This window comes from Colossoma macropomum, unplaced genomic scaffold, assembly GCF_904425465.1.
Source record: "Colossoma macropomum unplaced genomic scaffold, Colossoma_macropomum, whole genome shotgun sequence".
NCBI classification, from domain to species: domain Eukaryota; kingdom Metazoa; phylum Chordata; class Actinopteri; order Characiformes; family Serrasalmidae; genus Colossoma; species Colossoma macropomum.
The window spans coordinates 14376537-14391290 of NW_023494806.1; the positions used below are offsets into that span (position 1 = coordinate 14376537).

The window sequence follows — 14754 nt, forward strand, 5'->3', positions numbered from 1 at the left end:
TGGAATAATTCATAAGAAAACTACATAATATACACATCCTACAGTCTTTTACATCTCAGAAATGGCAACTTTATAGGAGAACAAAACCTTTTTTAAACTTTAGGTTAATGTAAAGAGATTTAATTTCAGGCAATTTAGGATCATTTCTAATGGTCCATTCATCATGAAAATGTCAACACAAATGACAGCTGGTATTTTCAAATGTGAAATGAGTAGAAGTTGTATGAGTGTCAATGACAAAATGTAACCTATTGAAAATGACATGATTAACAGCACTAACAATATTGGAATCAAAGCTACATACATTTTGTGAACATGAGTGTTTACACTGAATGGCAAAGGTTTACATAACTATGTCAAAACACATGAGAATATGTTTTTAATGATATTGTGATCAACTTAAAGCAATGAGAATTGTCATTATGTTACACACACAGATGCTAAGCTTCTGCTTTGCAAATGTAAGGCACCATCTTGTGCTTATATCCACAACCAATCCACAGTTATATCACAAGTTAAAATCTTTCAGAGGTTGAAGACTTTAGTCTAAATTAATCTCTCACAGCAGCAATATGATTTACAGCAATTATAAAATCCACAGTTTCAAGCTGTCACAGTGCCAATGAGCGAAGTGCTCAGCTCATCCATATCACATTATAAAACTGACTTTTTTTCATTAAAACTGGTTCTGTCCCACCACACTGCAAATGAAATGTCATGTTTGAAATTTAACCTGGTCAGCGTTCCTGTTGAGACTGTCAGAGATACTCTTAAAAGGACTCATCACATGTCTGTGAAGAAAGAGAAAATAGGGTCAGAGTGGTGTCTGATATTAATGGGGAAAATGAAAACTAGGTTGACAGTAATTTAAATGTTTGCAGCATCTCTATGGCTTCACCAAACAAAAAAGTCTGGAGGCAGTCATGTGGTCTTATAGAGAAGCTGTAGTCACACTCACTTCCTTTTTCCTTTCTCAACTACTAGATCATAGCTAGTTCTCATCAGCTGCTGACCTCTGTGCCCTGTCAAAAAGGGCTAGTAGTAAACGACTGATTTTTGTCAGTCAGACTCCTGTAAGCTAGTTGTCTAATGCCGTCTTTGATAGCTAGCTGGCTATCTTTTGGATATGTAGTGATGATTTGCATCTGTAAAACTGGCACAAAAAAAGTTTGAACTTTACTTGACCATTTTAAGATCAACTTTTTTCAGCTCTTCGTGGTGCACTTAAAGACAGATGCATAACCCATATAAAACACTGTCATCGTGATCTAACCACATTTCAAATATTTTTTACCACACGTTTTTATTCAGACCTGTCTTCAGTCTGTTTAGCAGGGCATGATAAGTGGTTGGTTGGGCACTGCCCCACTAAATGAGCCCCTGGCAAGAGAAGTATTTCTAGTATGAAAGTTTTCCTTTAACTTACACTGAGGGACACTGTTACAGCATGTTACCAGGAAATGGCCAGATTTAATATATGCTGTACAAACTATATGAGCTGTGTGTGCTATACAAACAGTGATATATGCTCTCACCTCTCTGACCATGGTTTTGTACTCGTCTGGAGCGGCAGCACTCATTACTGTTGTATAGACTGTGATGCTGGACACCAGAAAACACTGAGGTTAGTGAATAGTGTAATGATTCATCATTCTGAAGACAAAAAATACTTATTCATACACAAGGAGTAACAATACATCATAAGCAAATTTAGGAATACTTTCTAATACTCGCTAATTATACCCTTAATCAATCAACAGATGTATCAATAGTGTTGGGTGGCATTCATAAAAATCAATATCGTAAAACAAAAAAGACATTTAATGTTGGATCATTTTGTTCAATTATTGGAGGAAAAAGAATATAGTTGTTTGTGGTATTTGATTTATTTGGAAAATAAGGAAAATATGATCATATTTTAAGTCACATTTATGTAGAAACAAGTCCATAAACTTTCAAACAGCACTGTATATGCTCATTCCAGATATGATGCCTGCGACACGTTCCAAAAAAGTTGGGACAGGAGCAGATTTACCAAAGTGTTACATTTGTGAAGACACAAACTGATACAGGTTTGAAAGTCAATTTTTTTGCCATTCTTCAGTTACATAGGTTTTCAGCTGTGTAACCAGCTGTTTTTCTTGACATTGCCATGCCAAAACAAATAGACAAACCTAAAAAAGCCAGCATCTAAAAGGCAGCAAATGTTGCTCCACAATATGTAGATGTGTTACAGATGTGCAAGTTACCCATGCTACAGGCCCTAATATACCCCCATACCATGACCGACCCTGGCTTTTGATCTTTACACTGGTAATAGTCTGGATAGTCCCTTTATTCTGTGGGCCAGAGAACAAAACGTCCATTATTTCCATAAATAATATAGAGATTGACTCGTCAGACCACAATACGTGTTGCCATGATGCATCAGTCCATTTCAGATAGCTTGAGCTCAGAGGAGTTGACACGTTTCTGGACATTGTTGATATATGACTTTCACCGTGCATAGTATAATCTTTACTTGCATTTGTGGATGCAGTGATGAACTGTGTTTGTTGACAAGGGTTTGTCAGAGTATTCTCGAGCTCATGCAGTGATATACATTACAGAAGCATGCCAGGTTTTAATGCAGTGCCATCTGAGGGATCAAAAGTCAAGGGCATTCAGCTGTGTTTTTTGGCCTTGCTTTTCACACACATATTTTTTTCCGGATGCCCTGAATCTTTTGATGATATTATGCACTGCAGAGGGTAAAACACTTTAAATCCTTGCAAACGCATATTGTTTTTAAACAGTTGGACTACTTGCTAATGCATTTTTTGGCAAAGTGGTGAGCAGCAACCCATCCTTATTAAGGACTCATTAAGGACTCTGCCTTTTCTGGATGCTCCTTTTATACCGAAGCATGACTACACCACCTCCTTTAAAATGTTTTTTTTTTTAACATTATAACTTAAATTGTCCCAATACTAACGTTTTTGGACGTATTGCAGTGAAGTTGATATGATAAAGCATTATCTTGTTTTGTATTGCTTTTGTGTAAATACAGATCATGGTGAATTTATATATATATCACTGCTTTCTGTTTTTATATGCATTTCACATATTGTCCCAATGTTTTTGGAATTAGGTATATAGTCATTCGTAAAGGCTTACAAACATCAACAAACATCAGTTATAACACTTACAGAGGTGAAATTACACTGAACTTTACAAAAGCAGTCTTTATGACAACTGCAATTTGTTGCAATAAGTCTTTATACATGTTTATGTAGATTTTTGTCAGTTGTCATGAAAGGCTTGCGTAGGTCTCGTGCAGCTGCACCCATCAAATGACATATTGCACTAATTCAGTTGTACTAATTAACCCATCAAACGACTATTGTACTAATAATGCTGTTACCTATCAATACTGCTAAAGCTAAAAATCAGCACTGACAATATATATCGCCTAGCCCTGAGGATCAAAGCCCAGCAACGATGACTAATGACTAACTAACTATCAGCTCTGTGGTCAGAACACTGCATAGATCTTTGAAGGATGATCTATGAAAAACTGTTGTTTTGGTCTCATGAGTCAACTGAGCATGAGCTCTTGTGTAACTGCCAAATTTTCAACAGTTCCTCAGTACTGCAGTTATAAGTGCTGTTTTTAAAGTAAAGAAATTGAGGAAGTGAGGTACATCTGGTAAATAAGCTGACATACAGGAGAAGTGAAAGCCCACCTACATGCATTTCATTATGTGACTGACTGACAGTCTAGCATTTTACCACAATCCACAAAAACTTACATCTCACCTGTTACAGACAGGAACCACTGACAAAACCTAAAGGAGAGAGAAATAGGGCTGCAGTTAATTCACACAACTGTCACATTGCTGAAGTGAATCACAAGGTATAAGAGGCTATAAAACCCATTCAAACAGGCCACATAATGATGATGTGGCCTGATTACTTGCTTAAATTTGATTAATCCATTTTTTTTTTAGAAAAGTCATCAATTCAAATTTACCTTCTTGATGAATCTGATTACTTACATGATAATAACTGTGCATTTTTTAAAATTATCCTACTGAACTCTTTTACAGTCAGAAACATGGCATTTTTTGTAGGATAGTGTTTATAGATTAAGTCTTTTTAATCCATCATAGTTTATCTTTCTGGGCTTGTTACTGTTGTATGTGTTGTGTTATTACTGTATTTTTACTGTTTGGCCGGCTTAAAAAAAACATTTCTCAGATGAACTGCCAAAATAATCTGTATGTTAGTCAATTCTTAAAATAGTCAACAGTGACTCATATAAACAGTCCCAGTTGTGATAAAACCTGAAAATGTCCTGGTTGAATGATCAGGCTGGGGATTCTGTGTCCTCTGATTACATTTGCCTTCGGGGGACTAAGAGGATAAAGAACAACAGTCCAAATGCCATGTTTGGTCCACCCTCAGAATTTCCACAAAAGAGTCTTTGTTTGTGATACAATGATACAATGTCTGTTTAGATCCACCACAACAGATGTGTTATCCAAACACCACCGCTCTTCAATGCAGAAATTCAACATGAATTTCAAAGCCAGGAATGTAGTATGGCTGTTTATTTATTTGCTCTATGACTCTATGATAAAAACAGTTAACAATACTAAAAACAGTCAATGATATAAAAACAATCATTAAGAAACTTCTTTGTTTACCTGATAAAGGGAACGCATGTTGATGTTATTTTGACCCGTAGCATTCAATGCTTTCATAGCTACGTCTCTAAACAAGCATAAGAAAGTGTAAACATATGCAAAAACAGATGCAATAGTGTGATAATTAATACAATGAATATGTATATACTCATTTAATTTATTTAATAATACTATAATAAGTAAAGCACACACCTTCTAATATCCCTTTTGGGTGTGGGCAGCCAGTGGTCATAGTTTGTCTCAACAAGGTACCATCTAGAACAAAATGTTGTTTGCAAATAAAAGTTAAAATGTTGAGATCAGTACATCCCTAAATATACAGACAGCTAAAAGGCATGAACAAAACAATGTAGGGTTGGGATGATAAGCAATTAAAAAAAAAGCAATAACTAACAAGCAATAAGCAACAAAGCCATGTGGTACATTAACTGTGGTAAAATCACTGTAATGCACGTCCTCAAGTGGCTTATTGATTTTAAAAATGGCCACAAATTATAGTATGATAAAATATAACAATTTCCAATAAATATTTGTATTCATTATTAATAATAATCCCAATAAACTAATCTTCCACCAAAAACTGGAATTTGTAAGCAGTAAGCTATGGTCTCCAAACAATACACCAGTCAGTTTGTTGCAATAACTATCAGTTTTATTATAATGGTGTAACTAGGATCAAGTGGTGCTTACTGTCCCATGTTCCAATCCAGAGGCCATATGTCTGCAGGCCCCCTCCTGTCTCTGGTGATGACCACGCCCTCATTTGGTTGGACTCCACCAACAATGTAGTACACATCAGTAATGATGGGCACTTTAGCCAGCCTCATCACTGCATTTTGGAAATCTGTGGCCTCCGCAAGAGTCTCCATGCAAAAACACACAGACAGAGGCTTTCTGTGCAATAATCCACAGCAAACACAGACTTGCAACAGAAATAATGTACATTGCACAGAAACATGGCCATATCTTTGTATTAATAACAATGGTGTTAAGCTCGATTCACTTTAAAATTGTAGGAATTGAGTTCCATCAAGCACTGTTTCCATAGAAATTATGTAATATATGTATCAGCCATATATATATCAGCCAGACCACACATTTATGATATACATATAGTTAGCTGACATTAAGGTTCCACAGCTTTACTGTAAAAGCTGTACGTTATATAAACAACAAAATCACATTTAGAAATGTGATGCTATGTAATGTAATAATGTAATAGTAATGTAATCAAAAATGAGAACGCAGGCAATCAGAGGCAGTCAAAATTCAATACCTTCTGATGGAATACTATGGGAAAAACAGGAAAAAACATTTTTGTCTTTGAAATGATATGATATGTTGAATCATGCTTAATATGATCAGGGACATAAACTAACAAATTAAAAAAGGTCAGTTTTAATTTCAGATTGACTTCAAAGCATCTCGCTTTGTTAGTATTGGTGGTCCTATTAGTTGGACTTTGGTACAATCAGTTTATTTACCTCTCTCACCAGCCAGCTAACAGGAGAACTCTTCAGCAGAAATGCTGAGATAACATTTTCCCACCAGTAGCCTTTATCTGAGACAGGAAAATCGAACAGTTAGATGCATGAATGCAAAAGACTGCAAGTGAGGTAATGTCAGCAGACATACACACCTCGCTGGTCCCCTGACACAGTGAACTTTTTTGCACTTTGCCCAGTCCATAACCCAACATAACCAGCGAAAGAAGTGCCTCTGTAGGCCACCTGCAAAAGACAAACCAAGAATATATGGAAAATAAAACAGAATGATAAATGTGATAAATGCAAGATTACATGTAACACATGCTTGTAATGCACTGGAAACCTAAGATGCCTTTAAAGCGGTGTAACATATAACATCTAGATGTCTGGTATAAGGTCGCCTCCTACTTGTCCATTTTTGATGAAAAGGATATCAACGGTAAGATTTTTTAGGACATCATGGGGGTAGTCCAAGTTTCGGCCATGGTAAATGTTTCCCTTAGTGTTTTGTGCCACAATACTGGTACAGAACCTATAATACATAAAAAAAACAGACCTATGAATGGAAACCCACACTAATAAAAACTGACTCACAGTATTAAAACCTTGAAACAAGCAGTTTAAATCTTTAAAATTTCACCACATAAATATGTATAGTACTGTGCAAAAAGTCAGAGACCACCCTTTATTCATTTAATTTCCAATCACGAAGACCATTAAGTACATGTTCTTTGTTAGTCTCAACAACTAAATCTAATTTTTATCAGTAGTTAGTGTATCCACACTTTGCCTTTATTACAGCTTCCACTCCTAAAAGGAGACTTGCTTTCAGTTTTCCAAAGAAATCTACAAGGATATTTTTCCACACCTCAAAGGTTCAGTCTTAGAAGCTAGTTGTATTTTCTGCTTCTGACGATCCAAATAATCCCAAACACATTCAGTGATGTTGAAGTCTGGACTCTGGGGGGTTCTGAGAGCACCAGCAGCTTCTTTGTTCTATTTCCTTTTCTCAGTAACAGCTTCTTGACAGCTACCCTTTCAGATCCACAGCGTCAAGTTCTCTTTTATATCCAATCTCCTCAGAAATATCTCCCGAAAAATGACTAACTTGTAATTTGACTGGAACTTAAAAAATAAAGGGTGGTCTCTGACTTTTTCCTCAGTACAGTATTTAAAGTCACTGTAATGCCACTGTATATAATGCACTGTATATAATATAGAATGCAGTATAATGAACTAAATGCAGCATGAGTGTGCAATACATACGCTGAAACTTCGTAGGCAAAGTTGAGAATAACAATGTCAGAGATGTCAGACTGATAATATGAAGCCATGCCCCTGATCTCGCCCGCGTATGGCTGTGGTACATATTTCTCCAGAGCTTTCACAATAGGGCTGACAGCAGTGTGCACCCATTTTGGAACAGTGGTGCTGTGAGAAGACAAAGATAATGCAAGACAAAATTAAATACAATGGCTGGTAAACATTTAAATGTGTGATATGTTAATTCAAGCAGTGTATTTAGCTCAGGTCGATAATGAAGGAAAATACGGAAATACCCCTTCCTATTTATAACATTCAAAAGAGGGTAACTAGTTCCCTTTACACAGTCCTATCTAAACTGATGTGTAGCTTTCTGCATTGTTAAAAATGATACTTTCACTTGTATATTTGTGAGAACATTTAGCTCCTAATTTCTTGGTTCAGCTCCTGTACTACTTACTTACTGCTCTGCTGTTGCTCACACCTCACACGCACGAGTTTTACCATTTTATTTTAGATCAAAAGGACCCCTTAAACCTCAGTTCCAATGCTGACAAAGGCTGGATGAACTAATAAGTTTAACAGAAGCTCTGTAAGGTAGGGGAGCATGGGAAACAACCTAACGTGGGGCACAATTTAACACAGACTTTTTATGTTGTTATACATGGTCAATCAGTGTGTGCTTCTGACCACATGACCACATTTCCTAGACACGGTCTCCCTTGAAAAATCTGAGCAATTCATCAGCATTTTAAAGACTTCTGTGCTTTCAGGGCAAGTAATCTTTTTTCAGTTACTGAGCTGTATGTGTGAATCACAAAATCCAACCTTATACTATACTTTAGTCACCATCTTGTCTACAATGTAGCACCGCTTTGAAACATGGCAAGTGCTAGGCTTAAGTAGAGTCTCTGTACTGCAGGGTTAGTTGTTACACAGCATTACAACTTCAGCTTTAGTGAACAAAGACAAATAAATTTAGTCTTTTTTCCATATGTTTACACATATTTTAAAACAAAAAAGAGAAAACATCTGAAAACAGGAATTGTCCTCTACTTTATTAGCATCGTTCAGACGTTCATATTTTGGTTTTGAATAAGTATATTAATGAAATTGACATTTGGTACAGCTGCAGTTATTTAGAAACAATGTACCATATTTTACTGATGTGTGATGTTTTGCTGTCTTACACTGAACAAAAAACAAATTTGTCCTTGTTTGACATGATTGGAAAATATATGTTCCTTACAACACAGACTTATATTAACTTTGTTTGCACTGATTCATCAGACTTTTCTAGCAACTACAACTAACCCTCTGTCTGTTACAACTAACCCACCCCTGGGGTAAATTATAACATTGTGTTTCCGCAATTGTTGGTGTTGTACCTGACCAGTAGGTGATAGAAACAAAGTTCAAGTGTTTGTTTGTAGCAGAGATGTAAATGTTGTTTGTAAAAAGTATAATTATTCCAACTTAATGTGTGTCTACGCCTTATTAACACATGGGAACGAGATCCTAATGCGTGGCCACCACTAAGTAAGACATAGGAACGAGATCATGTCTTACTAAGTTGTGGCCACGTATTTTCACTTGTACAAAATGTCACCAGCGAGGCTCCATAGTACGGAGACCTGCTGATGACATCCTGTATAAAATAAAAACAATGCGTAACTTGGTAAGGGTTTTGGGGTTTCAGGATCTCGGTTCCACGCGTAAATACGGCGTGGCCACGCATAATTTTACTTTTACGGGATGTCAGCAGCGAGGCTCCGTAGGTTTGCAATCACTAACTAGAAAAGTGCAAAAGAAGCAATCCTGGGCGAGGTGCGACACAGTCCCCAAAGCTAGCATGCCCCGCTCAGAGACAGTGTGTACTCACTCGATCACCTCTGCAGCTGCCTTTCGCAAGAAATCCTTGTCAAATATCTTGAGAAGTGGCTCCCATCTCTGCTCTGCAGGCACGTCCAGACTGATGTTGACCACAGGCGGCGAAAAACAGCTGCCCCCGCAGACTGTCACTCCGACCACCGCCCAGAAAATCAGTACTTTCATGGTGAAAAGCCCCCACTGTCTCAGCCCCGAGCTGCCCGAGCTGAGAGGTGACACTGTCTGGTGGCTTTGGCCGCCACTGTGAGAAAACCACAGGCAGCGTTCATCCCTGTGTCAACTTCCGTCTGGAGCAATGCGCGAAACACTGGGCTGGAGTCCCTCCAGCCAATGAACACTGCTTCAAAACCACCACTAGAGGGAATCCGTGAATCATTTACAGGAACGGTCAGCTGAGGAGACATGTGGGCATTCTTGCGAAATTTGAGAGCTCAGAAAGAGGGAGATTTAAAACCCAAGTGGAGCTGTTCCTGCAGAAAACCGAGTAACAACGCTGTGACAACTTATTGTTTTGGTGCCCACGAGGTTGTCACAACGTCGAAATATAATTCCTCAGAAAGTTGTGAACGTAGCGTAACGTTGTCAGTATGTTGTCGTAACCTCCCTTAATCCTCCTAAATTCCATTATGCTGTGAATGAAACTCCATGGAATTTGCTAAGTTGCCGACAGGTATCAGAGCCGGTTTATGAGGAGCCCGGCCTCTTCCTGTTTCCCCCGTTACACCAAAAACATGCCTGCAGAACGCCAGAGGGCGCCCTCGAGCGAGTCCTCAATGAATGGGGGTGAACGGAGCAAAACGGCTAAAAACACAAAGTCAAAATAGTTTCTAATCACTTGCCCAAACTTTCCTTCACGTTTAGAAAGGAGAAGGATGTATTTCACTAAAAAAGCAAAGTAAACTTCCTTCCTTTTTTTCTACAGCAAACGGGTTTTGGGCAGCAGGACGCTGGCATTACTGCTGATGTGCTGATTGGTTGGCGAGCAGGGCAGCTCATTGGCTGTTCACGCTCACAGACGTCAACATAAAACTTGTGTAACTCGAGTTTAAAAGCGTACAAAAATATAACAGTGTTTTATGCTGTTCTGTGTTCAGGAGATGAACGTATTCTTTTACATTAAAGTGTTTGAGCATTTATAAACTATGATTTTTCTCAAATGCTCCATCTTAACCCATTCATTCTGGACTCCATCTGGACTATCATGGAAGGCTCAAGAAAGAGACCCGGGTCTCATGTATGGCATCAATTTAATTTAGCCAGCCAAAATAAAGTGAGATTTATGATATGTCACCAAATGCTATCTTACTCAAATAACACCTCTTCAATGCTTCTTGACATCATTATAATTATTTGCATTGTCACAAATATTAAAATATGACTCTTAATTACTTGGAAAGTGTATGATGTATGCATGATAAGAAGCCAATGTAACGGGCAAATAAAGTTATTTTTAATACGATTTTCTTTGTCCATAGTTCATATAAGATGGAAAATAATGTCAGTGGTATATTTATTTAATGTTCGTATGACCAAATTAATACATCTGTGTTGTAATAAAAAGTTGATTTATGCGAATAAGCTTCAATGGAAATATTACAATCAAAGGGAAACAGTGATTGTAGGAAATTAAACTGGACAGTAGATGGCAGCATAGAGCCAAGTGTCAAATGCTTCAAAACAATCATTTTCTGATACAATTGGTTCAGCTGTGTTGATGCTTCGAAAAGCTTCCTAACGGCCTTCACTAGGAAACAGAAACAGGTATAAACACATGACTGAAACATTGCCATCAATCCCTTTCTCCACATTAAGATGAAGCTACCCACGAATAAAAAAGCTTAACAAAACACAAACATATTACTTATACTGAGCCAAAGAACATACAATTCCCTAACAAGGGTGTTTACGGAGCCCTTACATGCCAAATGTTCTCCAGAGCCGGTTTATGAGGAGCCTGGCCACTTCCTATTCCCCCGTTATATCAAAAACAGGACTTCTAAACAGCAGAGGGCGCCCGCGAGTGAGTCCTCAGTGAATAGGAGTAATTGGAGCTCAACGGCTAGACAGGAGGCAGCGGAAGACGGGCATTACTGCTAGAGCGTGATGATTGATTGGCGAGCGGAGCAGCATCCGGATCTGGTTCTGGTGGTCATCGACACACACGTTCAAGAGGTCCTTTGAGTTTGCAACCCAAAGCTACTTCTGCAGGTGTTATTGCTGTGCTTTCTTGCCATGTTGAATTAATAACAAAGCGGTCCCGAGCACGATAGTTTCTTCCTAGATAAGAAGCACTTCTAAGTACAGTTGATTGTTTGTGTTAAATTAGTTTAAGGATGACAGGCAGTGGTTTTTGCATCACCCCCACTGTTTACAGGTTGCATTCAGTAACTGTGAAGTGAACTGTGGTCCACGGTCAGAAACAAGATAAACTGGAACACCCCAATGAGTAAAAATCTCTTTGGTGAGAATGGAGGATATTAGTGGGGTTTTGGCTGAGCGTATGGGAAAACTATTACACCCATTTACTGCAGCAGACCTCAATAATGAGAAAATATTCATTTCGCTTGTGGCTTTGTGGAAATGGCCGCATCAGTTCTATGCCTAGCATGTACCCTGGTTCAACTACAGGTGTTGACTGCAGTTGTCCTGACAGTTTTGTAATTCATGGTTTGTACTGTTAACATACAATGCATTGGAAAGAACGATTCCACATGTCTTTTCGCATCTCCGGCCTGTAAGCTACTTTCAAAAGTCTTCTGAGGGTTTTCATCCATCCAAGTTAACCACTCATTGGGTTGTCATGTGCAAAGCTCAGAAATTGTGATCTTAATGTAGTGGGTATGATCCGATGGCCCTGTCCCCCTGTTGAGTAACCACACTCCAATACAGATATACTGTCTTAATTGGGTAGGCTGCATGACAGGGTAAAACCTTGCAAGTGATTTGCCGGGTTAAACGAGATGAAGGCTTGGGGTGGTTAAAAACCAAGGTGAGGGCAGAATGATCCATTATAACCTCAAAATGGCGTCCTTCCAAATAACGTCACCACCTTTCTACTGCCCACACAACTGCCAGGTATTCTTTTTCAGAAACAGAATATGCCCATTCTGCTTTATTCAAAAGTTGGGAAGCATAAGCGACCAAATGTTCTTCCCTGTCTGTCTCTTGTGCCAACATAGCTCCTAAATCAAGTTCACTTGCGTCAGTTTGAACTTTGAATGGCTTTGTAAAATGAGGTGGCTGCAATACTCTGGAGACTCTGAGTAGGGTCTCTTCAACATCACTGAAAGCACTTTGACATTCCCAATCTCATATGACTCCTTTTTTCTACGAGCACGTAATGGGGTAGCGATTTTGGAAAAATGTGGAATAAATTGATAATACCATCCAGCTAACCCAAGAAATTATTGCACATCTTGAAACTGTCTGGGGCATGAAAAATTCTGTACAACATCTCATCTATTTTCGCTTTCTTGGTTGCGATCCCTAACTTAGATTGGACTTGTCCCAGATAAGACAGTGCTGTAGTAAGTTGCACTTTTTGAGGTGTAAGGAACTGTCGAAGGCCTCAAAATAGGAGTGCCACGGCAAGTAGCAGAGTGGTTGGTGAGCTAACATTGTGGAGTGACCTCAGGGGCCCCAACTCTGCAGAAACACCCCTGAAACTCAAGGGGGAAAAAGCAGGAGGGTCACCAGCAGCCTTAGAACACCCCACTGATGGTGACCACTATATCCTCACAAATAACATAAACAAAAGACACGAAAAAGCACAAGCAAACACATAACACCTCTTAAACCAATGAACATAAACTAATGTCTCCTTTACAGGGACCGAACACCTCCTGTGAACCTCAACTTCACCCTTAGCATGGCCATGGCGCGGCCCATGGCAGACGCCACAACTTTATGGTTAGGGTTAGAATGTTAGGTTTAGGATTAGAAAAGTTAAGATGAAATTAATGAATGTTTAGTGGAATGTAAGCTCAATAAGCATCTATAAAGAATCTTCTTAGGACAAAAATCATTACCAGCTTTTATAGTTTTTCTTGACCTTTAATGAAACTGGGGTTGACTTAATCTTCTTTGTCACTCTCTTAGCAAAGCAGACGTGTCCTTTTGCAAATGTGTGAACATGTTTTCATCGCTTTCAGTCATTTTTCACACTTTTACAGAACTATTAACACAGATCTCACACAAACAACATTTCATTGGATAACTGCGCAAAACAAAAGGAAAACATGTAGTGACAGCTTACAGAAAATACTCTCATAGTTGTAAATACCTTCAGCACCCATGTAAACAACATAGTGCACTGTTAACTGTTAACTCCGAAATCCGGAGTCTCCGAAGTCATCAGTTTCAGATGTACATGCAGATAAAAGAGTTTTTTGATGAGTGTCTATCAAATGAGAACTAGGCAAAAGGTAAGACTGTCATTATAAAAAAACTGATTAAAAAAATGACTTACTGAGATTGTGAAACATCCAGACAATTGATTCCACCAGTGATACTCTAATCAAGGCAATTAACTACACACAAAAATTCTTTTACTGACTCTCTAAAAGCTCTAAACAGACTCGCCCCTCAGTACCTGAGTGAACTTATCTCTTATTATGAACCATCACGCCTACTTAGATCACAAGGTGCTGGCTTACTATTAGTACCTAGAATTAATAAATTTACATCTCATACAAAGCCCCCCAAACTTTGAAATAATCTTCCAGTCAGTGGGACTCAGACACAGCCTCAGTCTTTAAGCCTAGGCTAAAAAGCTAATTGTTTGGTCAAGCCTTTGGTAATCCAGTTTTCCTGTTAGATAAAAGGTGCAGATCTGGGGGTTCATGGACACAGAGTATTATGGTAAACTGGGAGTGTTGGTGCTGTCGTCTCGCTGCTCTCACGCGTTCACTCAAGTTTGCTGACAGTGGAGTGGAGGGGCGCTGACATCTCAGGGAGCCCTCATGTCTCTGTTACCTTTCTGGCTCTACCTTTTAGTTAGTCTGTAATAACTAGACCTGCCAGAGTCTCTGCTGCACTCTGTTAACACTGTGTATAACCAGCCTCTCTTAACTAACTGTCTGTGTGTTTTCCTTGCCAAGCTGAACAACTGCCCATCCTGTGCGGTCTGATGCTGTTGCTTCATCTGCCCTGATCGGGTGCCTACTGCTTGCCCGTCTCCTGGACTAGTTTGACCAACATGGAGCTTCTTGCTGCACAACACTGCGCAAACCTCATTTGCATGAACTGACCCTCCTGATAATACTGCTGCATGCACAGACTCCAACTATGTAATCATATCCATTACTTCATCTGCTTTTCTCCTTTTCTGTATTTCAGTATTTTACACATGTTAAAACCTTATTCTCTGTTCATATTGCTTTTATGTTATTGTTTTGCTATCCGGTGTCAACCAGAGGAGGATGGGT

At 38.7% G+C, this 14754-nt stretch overlaps 1 protein-coding gene across 1 annotated transcript; it reads right to left on the reverse strand.

Annotated features, from left to right (window-relative positions):
* Positions 1-104: 104 nt before the first annotated feature.
* LOC118827121 (N-acylethanolamine-hydrolyzing acid amidase-like) lies at positions 105-9664 on the reverse strand. Its single transcript, XM_036598343.1, has 11 exons — positions 9321-9664; positions 7442-7606; positions 6584-6707; positions 6328-6418; positions 6173-6249; positions 5379-5551; positions 4881-4943; positions 4689-4755; positions 3799-3827; positions 1536-1602; positions 105-791 (listed from the first exon to the last, which is right to left on the reverse strand). Exons 1-11 carry the CDS (start codon positions 9491-9493, stop codon positions 771-773), a joined length of 1050 nt encoding a protein of 349 aa, XP_036454236.1. The 5' UTR covers positions 9494-9664; the 3' UTR covers positions 105-770.
* Positions 9665-14754: the final 5090 nt, after the last annotated feature.

Excerpts from the sequence above, each read along its gene's own strand:
- LOC118827121 (XM_036598343.1), bottom strand. The coding sequence starts at position 9,493 with ATGAAAGTACTGATTTTCTGGGCGGTGGTCGGAGTGACAGTCTGCGGG. Across the intron at positions 3,828-4,688 it reads ACATGCGTTCCCTTTATCAG|GTTTTGTCAGTGGTTCCTGT; the intron begins GTAAACAAAGAA and ends TCTCTCCTTTAG. Across the intron at positions 792-1,535 it reads ACAAAACCATGGTCAGAGAG|ACATGTGATGAGTCCTTTTA; the intron begins GTGAGAGCATAT and ends CTTTCTTCACAG.